At 36.9% G+C, this 14,238-nt stretch overlaps 1 protein-coding gene across 1 annotated transcript in view; it reads left to right on the forward strand.

The window, feature by feature from the left end:
• The first annotated feature begins 2,264 nt into the window (after window positions 1-2,264).
• Window positions 2,265-14,238, forward strand: part of LOC107729231 (kinesin-like protein KIF26B) — a 44,511-nt gene continuing 32,537 nt past the window's right edge. Inside the window, exons 1-2 of the mRNA XM_016539663.1 lie at window positions 2,265-2,649; window positions 2,880-3,269. Coding sequence (XP_016395149.1) covers window positions 2,593-2,649; window positions 2,880-3,269 — 447 coding nt within the window. The 5' untranslated portion in view covers window positions 2,265-2,592. The remainder of the gene's footprint in view (window positions 2,650-2,879; window positions 3,270-14,238) is intronic.

A 14,238-nucleotide genomic window follows, 5' to 3' on the forward strand; every position in this document is an offset into this window, starting at 1 on the left:
CAAGTTCAGTAATTCAGAAGTTTTTAATTTTTCTTTCTTTCTTTTGAAGGAGAGCCCTTCACACAGGAAGAGATGGATGAAATGCTGTCTGCAGCTGTTGATCCTGATAAAAATGTCATTCTCTACAAGGACTTTGTGAGCATGATGACTTTTGATGACACTCGATGATGGCTGACGGCATGATTAGATCGAACAAATAAATATTTTTATAGCGTTAGGATCAAGGTATCATAAACAAAATCATCTCAGTTACCATAATAAAGAAATAATATACTGTACATTTTATTTTGACTCTTTAACCATGGTATATATCATTAATGGTGTTCATAATGCCCTAATACTCTTTGCTTAGTAAGTAGTTTGGCAAAATTACACAGTATGATATTTTACCCTATTCATAAAAATTCTTTAAAGTGGAGAATGTGTGCAAGACTGAGAGGGTGTATCATAGACTGATTAATCATTCTCGCTAATGAGGCAGGTTTTCTAAGGCCAGGTGTGTGTCTGAGAGCCTCATTATAAAGTCAGTGTGTGGTGACTTTCTTCTGTCAGTTTCATTAGCAGACTCTGATACCACAGGTTTTGTGAAGGGGTGGCATATTCTTGCAGCTCATTTTTTCCTAATTAACCTGTGCCCCATGAGTGCATTTGTGTGGGGGAGAGACCGGGAACAGAACTGCCCCCCTGTGAACTGACCAGAGAAGCACATTACTTATGATGGCCTTTACAGAATGCAATCATAAAAGTTGCATACTGGTGGCATGGCAAACTATGATCTAACATTTCATGAAATTATATGCTTTAAAAAAATGAACTTATCAGAAAAACACTAATTTTACATTATAGTTGAAATTATAGTTTACTTTATCTACATACCTTACACAACAACGATATGCATTACTCTTAGAGAATAGTGTAAAAACTAAATATACTGTATTTTCCTGTAAGCTGAGAAACCCCAAATAGTGCATTAAGTATTGCGTACAATATTGTAAAAACTGGAAAAGGCTACAATAACCATCTCAGCCGTTCCTGTTTGTATAAGCTTTTTTTATGTATCATAAAGTGACGATTCAGTGGTCCAAAAAGGATAGACTGACTACTATTCTGAGCAATACTGAGTTTTTAGGTTTATGACAGTTTCCTATTTGTTTATGCTAAGGTTATATATACAGTATGTCTGTGTAGCTTGTCTTAAATATGACTGATAAAGCAGTACTGTTTCATTTGAATAAAAACTGATGGTCGTTTGCTTATTTCTTACTGTTTAGAGTCTCTCATGTGAAGCAGTGGCTTGTAGATGGGGTGTTTATTTTAGATTTGTGAGCAGTAGGTGGCGCTGCTTACCCATGCTTATAAAATGTCCCTTCAAATTCCTGCTGAACTAACAATACAACCAAAACAATACTGGCTATTTATTTTCATTCCAATTCAAAACAACATTTGGTCAGTTAAGAAATATTGCCATGCAAATGTTTCTTGTTGGTTTCATAATAAGTATATACTTCAGTGGTTTAAATGACATGTTTGTAAGCAATTGAATATTTTGTAGCATTTGACATTTGAGCATTTCACCTGGCACACTTTATAATATTTTAATTAAAAAAAATTATATTATACCATTTTAAATGTTTTATTGCCATTTTATTTTTTAATATTGCTATTATTATGTATTGCTATTATTATTATTATTATTATTATTATTATTATATTGTTGTTATTATTATGCTCCAAAACAGTTTCATGTCATTCATTGTATTGATTTCATTAGCGTTTTAACTATAAAACTCTCGAACCACCATTGCAGGGTGCGAATTATAGGGTGTGGTGGTCGTAATAAAAAAGTGCATTTTTACGTTTATATGCGTTTTAAAACAACTTTTTTCAGCAACCACATAAGTTAGATTAATGTTGTCGTTATTATTTATTATATATTTGCACATATAAATAAAAATATATACGTACATATATAGTTGATATTTAGTTCAATACCATCTTTGTTGCGTGAGACGAACTTCTAACAGAACAACACTGATAGAATTTCCGAAAGTCATTCGATAATAATATCGAAATTGACTCTTAATAATGAAAACTTGCGCTCGTGTGGACAACTGTACACTCCCACATGTCAGTCAGTAGGTCTCGGACATGCTATTCGCTGAGAGGCGCGGATGGGGCGTGGCCAGTCTACCCAGAGACAGATGTGTGCGCTCCTCTGGAGTAAGAGCAGCGCAGAGATCAGTCCTCCAACAGCCTGATCTGCTGTCAGCCTGCGCTTCACACAAGTCCATATGCATGGGAAAATGCGCCTGTGCTGGGATGCTGTGAAATCTAAAGCACTGCACATGGATTCAGCATATCAGAGAGCATAAGAAAGAACGGGATAATCCACTGCTGGACATTTCAGATTGGACCATCTGTTATACATATTCCACTGAGGAAGATGGATAGATTTCTGCATGGTACTAGTCGCTGAGACTGGACTTCAGAAGGGCTACTGAACTGACCAGAGATTGATTTTTTGGATCTTTTGGTTGTGGATGTAACAGGGAGCACAGTTATTTCAACAGTCCCTCTGTATCAGGCTTTATCATGACCTCTCTAACAGGGAATAAAGAAAGATCTGGGACCAGGAGTAGAAAATATGGGGTAAGATTTATTAAATTTATATTTATTATAGCTATTTTATGTAAAGGTATGCACATATTCAGGGAAATAAATTATCTTTAAGTGAGGAAAAACAACAATCTATTTCAATGTCAAACTCAGTATGCAAATTAATAAACCACTTTGCATACTTTTTCACATTTACCATATCTGTAACCCAGACATTAATGTTTCAATCACTGCATTTCATCCTCAACTATAATTTCTTGCAGATGACCGATTCATCCCCTACGAAGTCAGCATCATTCTCTCCTGAAACCTGGTACCGAAAGGCTTATGAGGAGTCCCGGAGCGCCAGTCGCCCGGTGCCTGAAGGCGCGGGCTCCATGCCTGGGTCCTCTGGAACCCCTTCCCCCGGATCAGGAATATCATCCCCGGGCTCTTTCTCCGGCTCACCTGTTACGATATCTCCTGGAATCAGCACCGGTTCGCCCGGTTCCTTAGGCGGATCTCCAGGGTTCGGCACTGGTTCTCCAGCCTCGGGTAGCGGGAGCTCACCTGGTTCTGATCGGGGCATCTGGTGCGAGAACTGCAACGCTCGGCTGGTGGAGCTGAAGAGGCAGGCATTAAAACTACTCATTCCCGGACCCTACTCTAGCAAGGTAGGCTGATAGATACTAAGTCGCATAAGCATATTTTGAAATCAGTTTTTGACATGGTAATGCGTCATGCAGATATTGTACAAATGACATCGGATATCCATGCTGAAGTGTGATATATGAACTCCGGTGTTGCAGTGCGTAATTTTGGACAAGAAATCTTGGAGTAGCTAACCAAGAAACGCACAACGTGAAGATTTCAAACTAGAATTAAATTTAAATGTGTCGTGCACTGCTTTTTATCGATTAATTCCCTTCTATCATAGTATGGTTGTTCTCACTTCTCGTTAGCAAAACATATCGCAACTTACAAAATAAAGAATAAAATAGATAAAGAGAAAGAAAAAAAAAGCAATTTTGCATTAAACTGTTTGAAAACACACAGAAGTGTTGCACGAGGGGCGGAGTAGCACTGCAGCGTGTTGCAGATCCACTATCGCTATTATTCCAGCGCGCTTCCAGGAGTCTGTGATCATGATCAAACTGGCCAAAGGGGGCGAAATTAATTGCTGACTAACAGCTTTTTCCTTTGGTTTAAGAAGAGTGTAAAGTGAAACAGATTGTGTAAAGAAACACGTCATACCATGATGTGGCTTTGGTGGCGAGCATGATGAGCGCTCAGAGAAGCGCATTTATGATTAATTATCCCTTATGATTAGTTTTTCGGTTTTGGCTTGGAGCACCTGGTAGTAGGCTACTGCACCAGAACTTGGTGTGGATTCCACAAGAGCTCAAACCATAAGCACAAAGTATATATATAGCTAAATATGCAGTGCGTAATTGGATGCACGTGTGCGTAAATATCAAATTTCGCTGTGTGCTCATTTCATTTTCAGCGTCTAATACCGGGGGCTGTGTATAAGCAGACAAAGCAGTATGATTTACACATAGAAAGAAATGGTTTATACGGATAAACCCTACCTTTTTATATTATTGATCAATGGTTTTGTTTGCGCCCCATGGAAACCAAAGCAAAGTTTGTCTAATTCAATAAATATCCATTAAGAAGAACAGGGGGCGCTGTGCTTTCACAAACAATGTGATATGGAGATTCAGTATCAGTACAATATTTGATACCATGCTATAATTTCTTTGTATTGCTATATATATATATATATACTATGTAGCTTGTCTGTTTGTGTTAAGATGTTGCGAACTATAACGTGATCACAGTTGCAATGCTTTCAATTAAAGGAACACAAACATATGGCATCTATTATGTTCTTCATTTCAATAATTGCACCATTTATCCTTTAAAAAAAAAAACTAAAAAAAAACATTTGGCCCTCAGTAGTCCAAAACATCCCATCTGCATTTAGATCTCCTTATCATGGGCTGTGTCTAAGTTGATATCATTATTACTAAAAAGTTGCATTTTGCTGTTTTTAAAGAGCACCATTGATCTGGTGTGGCCGTGGCTCGTGTTTCAGACCTGCTGTTGGTCTCCAGATTTTATGGCCAGTTCTGCCAGCTGCAAGTGACCTGGAGGTGCCCATTAAAATGAGCTGGAGGAGGAGGGGCTGATGGGAAGGAGAGGGGATCACTGGAGAGCAGGGTGGCCATGAGAGCGCTCTTTAAGCTGGAGGCAATTTTAAAGGAGACGTTGCTGAGTGTTTGGGCTTTTCTCTGCAGGATCTTCACCCACATGGTGATTAGTGAGCAGTGTTGTGACATGAACTGAAGTGTAAAACCTCATTCTGATATACGATCCATCTGGAGATCTTGCAGTATGCTGCGTTCCATTGGACTCTGGAAGTAAAATGTTCTAATTTCCTTTAAAAAAAAAAGTGCAATAGAGTAGAGAGAAGTGATGAACACTGACTTATAAAACTCAGAGTTCCTACATTGTTTGATGCTAAAAACTGTATAGCAAACATTTGCAGAGTCAAGTGTTTAAAACATGGTAAATTATGCTCTTTTGATGATCTTATACATGCAGAATAAATGTTAGCATTACTCTTAAAAATAAAGGTTCTTTATTTACATCTATGGTTCCATGAAGAACCTTTAACATCCATGGAACCTTTCCATTGCACAAAAAATACAGTGATACCATAAAAGAACCACATTGGGTTCCCCAAAGAACCTTCAGCCATAGATGCCAATAAAGAACCTTTATTTTTAAGAGGGAAGGTTCTTTATTATGGAAAAAGATCCTTCAGATTATTAAAATCTTCTTTCCCTTAAAAAAATGGTTCTTTTAAGAACGGCTCACTGAAAGGTTCTTTTGGAACCCAAAATGATTCTTCTATTGCCATTTGAAGTAGGAATATCCCACATCCAACTGTAAATGGAATGCAGAATACTGGAACAGTAGCTCACCGAACTTGTGCTGTGGGAATTGCTGCATTGTGAACGTCCCCTGGGTTTAGTCTTTAGATTACACCCGCTGAACAGAAGCATGTTCATTTCCATCCCATGCACACACAGCTCCCATTTCCAACAGAGCACTGTTGCCACGGCAGCAACACGTTATGGGCGTGAGCTTCATACATATTTCACGTTTAACGCTCTTTCTATGCCTCTCAGGTGAGCAAGGCATTATCATATAAAGAGGTCGCTTTTTCACTACGGACTGATAGGAATAAACGGGAAGGGGTTGCTGACGTCGGCTCAATTCAGCCGGCGTGCTACTGTAAATGGCACTCCCTCCTGTCCAGCGGCAGGCTTTGTCTCGACGCCAGGGTGTAATGGTGTCACTAGGGCAGATATGAATACAGCTCAGCGATGGGAGAACTGAACATGCATGTCTCTGTAGGATTTGGTGTGCTCGTTTGGGGAGCACAGATTACTTCTTGTTGGAAATGACTGTGAATAATATATTGCGGCTTTAAAGACTGTGACCTGATAGCTGCTTACAACAATAGAGGATTGTTGACAGTCAATGTAAGTCAGAGCTGTTTATAGGTTGAAACTATTTGGATTCACAACGACATGGTCCAGTGCTTTATGAACCATTAATTTCTGGTTTTTACAGCTGAAGGTCTAACAGCAAGTAATGGTTAGTCTTAAATACCTGCTCTTTTCATTGGTATGAAATGTTGATAGGTTACATTTTTATGCAGAGGCAATGGTTTGCTGCTGTATTACAGCTTGAAGCTTTTGCAGGGCTTTGAATAAACTGGGTTTTGAACAAGTATCCCAGCAGGCCACCAATGTTATAATATGTTGATATTTGGTTAAATATAGGTTCTGATATCGGGTGTCCAAAATTCAATGTCAGGACAATGTCAACGTCAATTTGGCATTGAATATGACGACTTGACATTTTGTTGGTTTTAAGATGTGGTATTAAGTAACCGAAACTCAGTGTCTGCTAAATATCAGACTAATGTCCACACAAATTATAACATCATTAGATAATGATATTTTGTTGGTTTTCAGTCATGTATCCAAAATTCAGCATCTTCCAAACTTGTCATGCCGATATCATATTGACATCAGTTACTGACATTGAGTCACAAGGTGTGGTAATCAAAACCCAATGTCTGCTAAAAGTTGTGAGATTAAGATCCACAATGTCAAATTCAAGTTGTGGTATTAAGTGCCTAAAATTCAACGCTTGTCCTAAGTTGGAGCTTGATGTAACAACAATGTTATGTTAAAGCTTGATGGCAAGCAAACATTAGATTTTGACGTCAACTCCATTTTCATTTTGGACGTTGGAACTTGAAAAATTCTTTACCATTTTCCCCACTTTTGGTGTCCAAAGACTTACTGGATGTTACTTTGACATCAAGTGCCAGCTGGGATTGGTCTTACTTAGACTTTAAAGGAGTCATATGATGTTGCCAAAAAGAACATTATTTTGTGTAGTTGGTGTAATGAAATGTGTTTATGCGGTTTAAGGTTCAAAAAACACATTATTTTCCACATACTGTACATTAGTACAGCGCAAAGTTGTTGTATTTCCTCAGCGACCAGCACGGATCAGCTCCAGGCATGACGAAGCAGATAACGTCCTCTTTTGGAAGGCCAAACAAAGTAGTTTCGCTTTCACAATGAAACACACAGCGCCTTCATGACATGGCGGCCGCAACAATACTACAGCGAGAATAAAAGTTACGCCTTCTTTCTTTGCGTGCGAAGAAATTTGGGCGGCGTTATGCAAATGTTCCCAGATAGTGATGTAGATATGTGGGGGCGTGTTAGAACGAGCCGTTTTAGGTAGGTGTGGCTGACTCTTAACTTTTATAAAGAATATCTCTTTGAATTTGAGACTTTAGTCTTTGCAACTTTACAGATCTTCTTTATGCACCAAGAGCTTGTAACACTCCAAAGAGAAAGGAAAAATTGAAATCGCATCATATGACCCCTTTAAAGACTTTAGCACATTTATTCGCATACAATGAAAGTAATGAGGAACGTTTGAGTTTATATTTTGATTGCAGGCTTGGTGTCTTGGTAAATAAGCACTGTTTGAGACATTTTTGACATTTTTGTTTTCTTAACTCCAGAAAGAACTTTTTTTTCCCCGGGAGAAGCAAAAATCTTTTCAAAATAAAAAAAAATTAAATTAAACTTTCTCTCTACTTGATCTTTGCAGTTTATGAGACACAACTGAAATATTAAAGAGATCTTTATGCCTGCTGCTGAATGTCAACCTGAAGATTTTGGGGAATATTTTTGAGATTTGTGTGTGTATGTGAAATACAACACTTTCTCAGATAATAATTACATCAGTATGATGCCGAACAGCATCCATGATCCATAAAAACTACTCTCACAGTGCCAAATGCAGCAGATGTTTAAACCCACTGTAGGTTTTGCGGAGTGGGTGGTTTGTTTTTTTAGTGGAACTCAAAACTGTATTTCAAGAGTCCAGTCAGGTTGCTGCTGTACCCCGTAATCACTGCCAGCACTTCCTCCAAACCATGAAGGTCTGTAATCCACCCCAGAACCAAGTCAGAGAAAACACCAGGTTCTCCCCCTTGAACATGGCCAGTCGATCTCACAGGGATTAGCTGGACCGAGCCAGATCGAAGTTCTCCACGATCAAAGCAGAACTGCCTTGAAGGAGGATACCGCCTGGTTCGGTAGAGCCGTGATTTTTAGGCAGCGATCAGCAGTGCTGGTTCACATTAGTCACTCGTGGCTTTGTCATTGTGTGGAAATAGAATGAAAGATTTCGACAGACTTGTGAAATGCATCTCTGGAGACCGGATGGTTTGATGTGTTGAATGTGTAGGTTTCAGCCTACAGCTGCAGTTCTGAGTATGGATTTTGTGCTCACAAGGAAAGTATTGCAAGTATGCACACAGTTTTCTCAACTGTTACCCAGTAAAACTCACTAGATACCTTTGAAGAATGTTGCAATGCGAGTGTTAACTTGCAGAAAAATTGCATATTGTTTTTTCATCGTGTCCAACTGAATGCATTTTGCATTTGTTTGTTTAGTGGCCTTTTAAACATTGAATTGCCACTTTATTTTTCAAAGCTTTCTGGATGTGGTTATTTACCATGACATTTTTGACTAAATGGAATGTCACGTCCTTTGTGCTCAGCTGATTTATAAAGGATGATGGAAACTCAGTCAGTTTGAGAGTGAAAGTTCCTAAAGAATCACAGCTAGATTAAACTTGAACACAAATCAATTTCTAGGACATGTAAGGCAGGGTTTGTGAACTCCTGGAGGTTAATTGTACAGGGTGTTTGTGAGTTGTTGAAAAGTAAAAACTAATTAAATCATAAAAATGTCAAATTAAAAACAAACAAACATGAATTTTTTAGAGACAGTAAAGCGCAAAATTCAAAATACAGGTAAAACACCTGTAAAAAAAGATCAAATATCTATTTTTACAGAATGATTCTATGTATATATAGAATACTGTAACACAGTAATTTTTGTTGCGCCTACAGGGTTTATGAACACATGTGCTCAACCTCATCTGCAAACAGTAGTGGTAAACCATATGTAAAGTATCTCTCATTAGCAGCGCTAGTCAGCATGAACTCCACTTTACCCTTGTTGTGATCTCTCATGCGGTCACTGGTTTTGCACACATGTGGAGAGGGCCATTCGTTCAGCTTTTAACCTGAGAACAGACCTCTGCCCCCCTACTGACCAACTCATTTTTTTTAATTGCCCCACCACACAACAACAGGGCTGTTTCCTCCATGGAGGCAGTTGATGTTGCCTGGGACCTCTGCTTTGAAGCTTTGAAGCAACCCTCCATCCTGGGCTCCAAAAAACACTCTTGATAAGAACACTAGATGGAAAAGAATATAAAATACAGCAAACATTTGAGAAAAAAAATCGCCTATACTGTGAATGTTAGCTGAGAACTTTCAACCCAATGCACTTAACAGACACCATTCAAACTTTAATAAATGAAGTCTTTAATAATCATAAATATGATAAATTTATTATAAAATAATCATATTAAATAAATAAATAAATAAATATTATTTATTTAATGTAATTATTTTTGATTTAAGATTCAGTTTAGAAAATCGTCCATTGGCTCAACATTACACTAACTGTATTTGCATACAGAAATGTGATTGGTCTTAATTTTTACATGTATTTGCACAATGAATTGTGATTGGTCTATTTTATGTTGATCTATTTATCCATCTGTATTGCACATTTCTATTTAACTTCTGTCTCTTCCTGTATTCATTTGGTTTACAAAATAATTTCCCATAAAAACCTGCTGTTTTTTCCCCATTCAGCAAATGCATATCTTATTTTGTATTATTTTTCTCTTATCCATTTGTCTAAAAAAGAAGACATGGTCTTCTCCATGGTAATAAAAAGAGAAGCCTTTCTTTGAATGATTAATTGGCCTCTATGTTTTAGTCTTTTTTTGACTGAAAAAGACTAAAACCCCCATAAAGAACTTACACTAGATTGTTATGCATGCAGCTTTTAACGGGTACTTATTAGTTGTTGTTTTTTTTTTGACATGGCATGTAATCAGCTGAACGAATTCACATAGATGATCAGATAGAGGGGTTAGATGGAGGGGCTCCATCGTTTGGTTGAGTTCAAGGGAAACGCACACCTTTTGACAGAGAGAGATGGGGAAAAGAAAACAGATGGAGTCATTCATTCTAAAATACCATGTTTTACGAGAGGTTTAAGTGCATTCCTCTGCAAAATCAACAATGTTAAGAGGATGAGTGAGACCTGTGTAGCACAGCCCGAGAGAAAAGCTGGGTTAATTATGCTGTGAATGACGAGGGCATCGTAAAGGTCAGGAGGACAGGAAGAGACAGCCGAAGATGGTGTTAGATCAGAAGAGATACATTTTACTGGAGCCTTCTTTTGTTTCTGACATTCCAGCTGATCTAATGGTGACCAGTTAGATGAGGGGTTTTGTCTCATAGGAAACAGATAAAAACAACCTATTAGTAATTCCAATAAATTACTAATTACTAATACTACATTTTCAGATAGAATAATTTTTTTTTTAATAGATAGTTTTGGAAATTTTATTATTAAATCATATTAATATTATTTTATTTTATAATAATATTCTATTTATAATTCATTTAACATTAATAGTTTTTTTTAATAGATTCAACTTAATAACTTTGTTTAACTGACATTGCCTGTACAAGCATCTGTTTATCCAAGGTTGGATCTAAAATAGATTTGCAAGGACATTGTAAGAGAACGAATTATATTCACACTGTTTTTATTTGCCCTTAATGGTTTTTGACATGTAGACAGGTTAGTGAAAGTTTAAGGTGATATTACGCTTTGCTGGAGGTCATACATGCAGTAGAGGAACAGAGTGACTCGTTATTATGAATAAAGAACTGAATTAACCTCCAGATGAGCTGTAGCACGTGTCCAAATTATGATGTAGCGCAGCGCTTTGTGTGATGTCAGGACAATGTCACCTTGCCCATTCCATCTCTATCGCATGCACCAGTGGACCAGTACCTGCCAACACACACAGTCAGGTTCATCACACACACATATACACTGAGAAATGAGTGCCTTTGCACCTTTCCTTAGTAAAAAAAAAAAAAACCTTTAAATGCTACTGTAACATTATCATTTTATATGACTTTATATACATATAATATGTGTCTCATTGGCTATGTTTACACCATGGTTGAATCTGTTCCAAATCAGCTTTGAGCGATATGTGCAGCTATATACACACACACTGGGGGTCAAAAGTTTGGAATAAATAAGATGTGTAATGTTTTTGAAAGAAGTCTCTTATAGGCCCACCAAGGCTTAATTTATTTGATCAAAAAAATTTAGTAAAAACAGTAATATTGTTAAATATTATTACAATTTAAAATAACTGTTTTCCATTTGAATATATTGTAAAATGTAATTTATTCATGTGATTTATTCAGCCATAATTTACTCCAGACTTCAGTGTTCAGTCTTAAGCTGAAAATGTATTTTTCTTATTAATACATTTTTGTTTAATATTATATCAATATATAAAAATGAAAATAAATATAAATTAAGTATTAAACAGAATAAGTATTAAATTAAGCATTAAAGCATTAAACTAAGTAAATTGAGTATTAAACAGAATGGTGCAAAGATATGTTTTTCTAAAATATATACATATTGGAAGAACATAAAACCCAAATTTTGTGACTGTTGCTTTGAACATTGAAAGATATTTAATGCGACTGTATTGTTTCAAGACACATAAAATGAATTGATTTTCGAATTGTTTTCTTTCTTGTGTTGACATTTCCAGTTGAAACAGGAAGTTGAGCATATCAAAAGTCTTGTTCATATTTTCAAAATATCCAATAGACTTTAGTTAAATCACAGCTGTGAAGCATTGTTTTCTACTTGCTAATGCTAATTAGGTAGTATTAGGAAGAATTATTTTTTCATTGTATTGGATAGATGTACATTTAGACTTGATGAATTGGATGTAAACGAGTACAAGGTGAGTCTTCATTGGTGGTCTGTTTGACTAAAACCGAAGACAGCAAAAATTAGCTTTTTCAATGTTTAGGATTACACTGGAATATAGATGACCTCAGCTAATAGGTTTGGACTTAAAGCCACTAAACTCCAGTTTTTAATTCCAATTATTCATCGGTAATTTCCATTAAGTTCCATTATGGTGGCAGATTGCTTTTAAGACCTGCCATACATCTTTCTAGTCCTCTTTCGCTCATTTTCTCTGTATATCTAGCTTTTTTCTCGCTCTCTGTCTTTCCCTGTCCTATCTTTTCTTCTCTCAGGTTGAAGTAATTAGTCGCATGGTTTCTGAGCAGCACTACAGAGCACACTAACCTTGAGCTGAGGGGAATGTGAGGGAAACGAGAGCGAGAACAGAGGCAGAGAACACTCTCAGACCCGAAGATTTGGGTCTGGGGTCTCAGAAGATGGATTACCTGCACAGCACAGAGCAATTTATCAATGTCAGAGAGCCAAAGAGAGGGAGAGAGAGGGAAATGGGGATGAGGAAAGAGTGAATGGAAGCAGAAAAATGGCTCATGGGAGGTCTGGCTCGATTCGAACCTAGATTCTTGAAAAATTACTGCACATACTCTCCCAATACACAGAAACATAATTTAGTCACAGCACTATAGGCAGCACTATTACTCAATGACAGTTTTCTATTGCGTTTTATAGGCCTGCTATATTGTGCCATACTTTGCTGAACCTCCGCAGCCCCAATTTTGAACTCTGAAAGTCCAAATCTGCAGTTAATAATGGTATTCTGTGCGCCAGCTTGGGTAAATTCAATTCAGTTTGTTAGAAGTGTCCAAATAGGCTGCTATTTCCTATGACGTAAATTGAAATTGGATTTCAGTTTCCTTCGTTAAATGGCCAGAAATTCAATTCTCAGTCCAAATTTTAGCTGTGTCTGTCTGTCTATCTGTCGGTCTTTATATCTGTGTGTCGTCTATCTATCTATCTATCTATCTATCTATCTATCTGTCTGTCTGTCTGTCTGTCTGTCTGTCTGTCTGTCTATATATCTGTCTGTCGTCTATCTATCTATCTATCTATCTATCTATCTGTCTGTCTGTCTGTCTGTCTATCTTTTCCATGTTTCTGATGAATTTATGAACAAAAGATAAATAATCATAGAATGATGTAAATGTGTTTTGGGGTGAACTACCTGTTTAAATAAGAATTGGAATGAAGATTTAATGAAAGACAAGGCGATTTGGCATTATAATGGTTAACTGAAATTGTTTTCTAGTTTATTTTTGTTTCATAGCTGAGCGATCAAAGAATGACCCAATGGCAGCTTCTGTCCTTTACTCCTGAAATACCGGCCTCTGTTGTGTTTATCTACAGTATCGCTGTGTTATTTTAAGGTAGCATAGCCTCTGACTTCCCAAGTCAGCGCTGACAGCCGTAGGCTGAAGAGAAGGGCCACATATTTGTGTTTATCATTGTGTGTGTGTGTGTGTGTGTTTGTTTTTAAGGAAACGGCTCATGTGTGAGTGCTCTGCATGCCAGTTTGTAATTTTAAACTGAATATGAAGAAAACAACGCCCACAGGCATAGAAATAGTGTAAGCCCTTGATGACAACACAAAAACTGTGTGATTGAGTGTGTTGTGTGTTGTGTTCATTTAGCAAATGTGCATGTAAATACAATCACTGCTGAGAGAGGCAAATAACTGTCAGTGATTTTCCACTATCCATATTTAAAGACAGCAAGAAATCAAAATTTACTTGACTAATAAATGCCCCTTGTTTTATTTTGCACGATCAATTAGTGCATATTATTTTAAAGTACATTTTTTTTAATAATCTTTCATCAAAACGTAATTTTGTCTACCTCTAAAATGACATTTCGTTCTCATGTATATAATAATATTAACACAAATTAATAACAAATTATATTAAAGGGGTCATATGATGCTGCTAAAAAGAACATTATTTTGTGTATTTGGTGTAATGAAATGTGTTTATGCGGTTTAAAGTAAAAAAAACACATTATTTTCCACATACTGTACATTATTGTTTCTCCTCTATGCCCCGCCTTTTTGAAACGCGTCGATTTTTACAAAAC

Source organism: Sinocyclocheilus rhinocerous, unplaced genomic scaffold, assembly GCF_001515625.1.
Source record: "Sinocyclocheilus rhinocerous isolate Xijiao unplaced genomic scaffold, SAMN03320098_v1.1 scaffold1268, whole genome shotgun sequence".
NCBI classification, from domain to species: Eukaryota; Metazoa; Chordata; class Actinopteri; order Cypriniformes; family Cyprinidae; genus Sinocyclocheilus; species Sinocyclocheilus rhinocerous.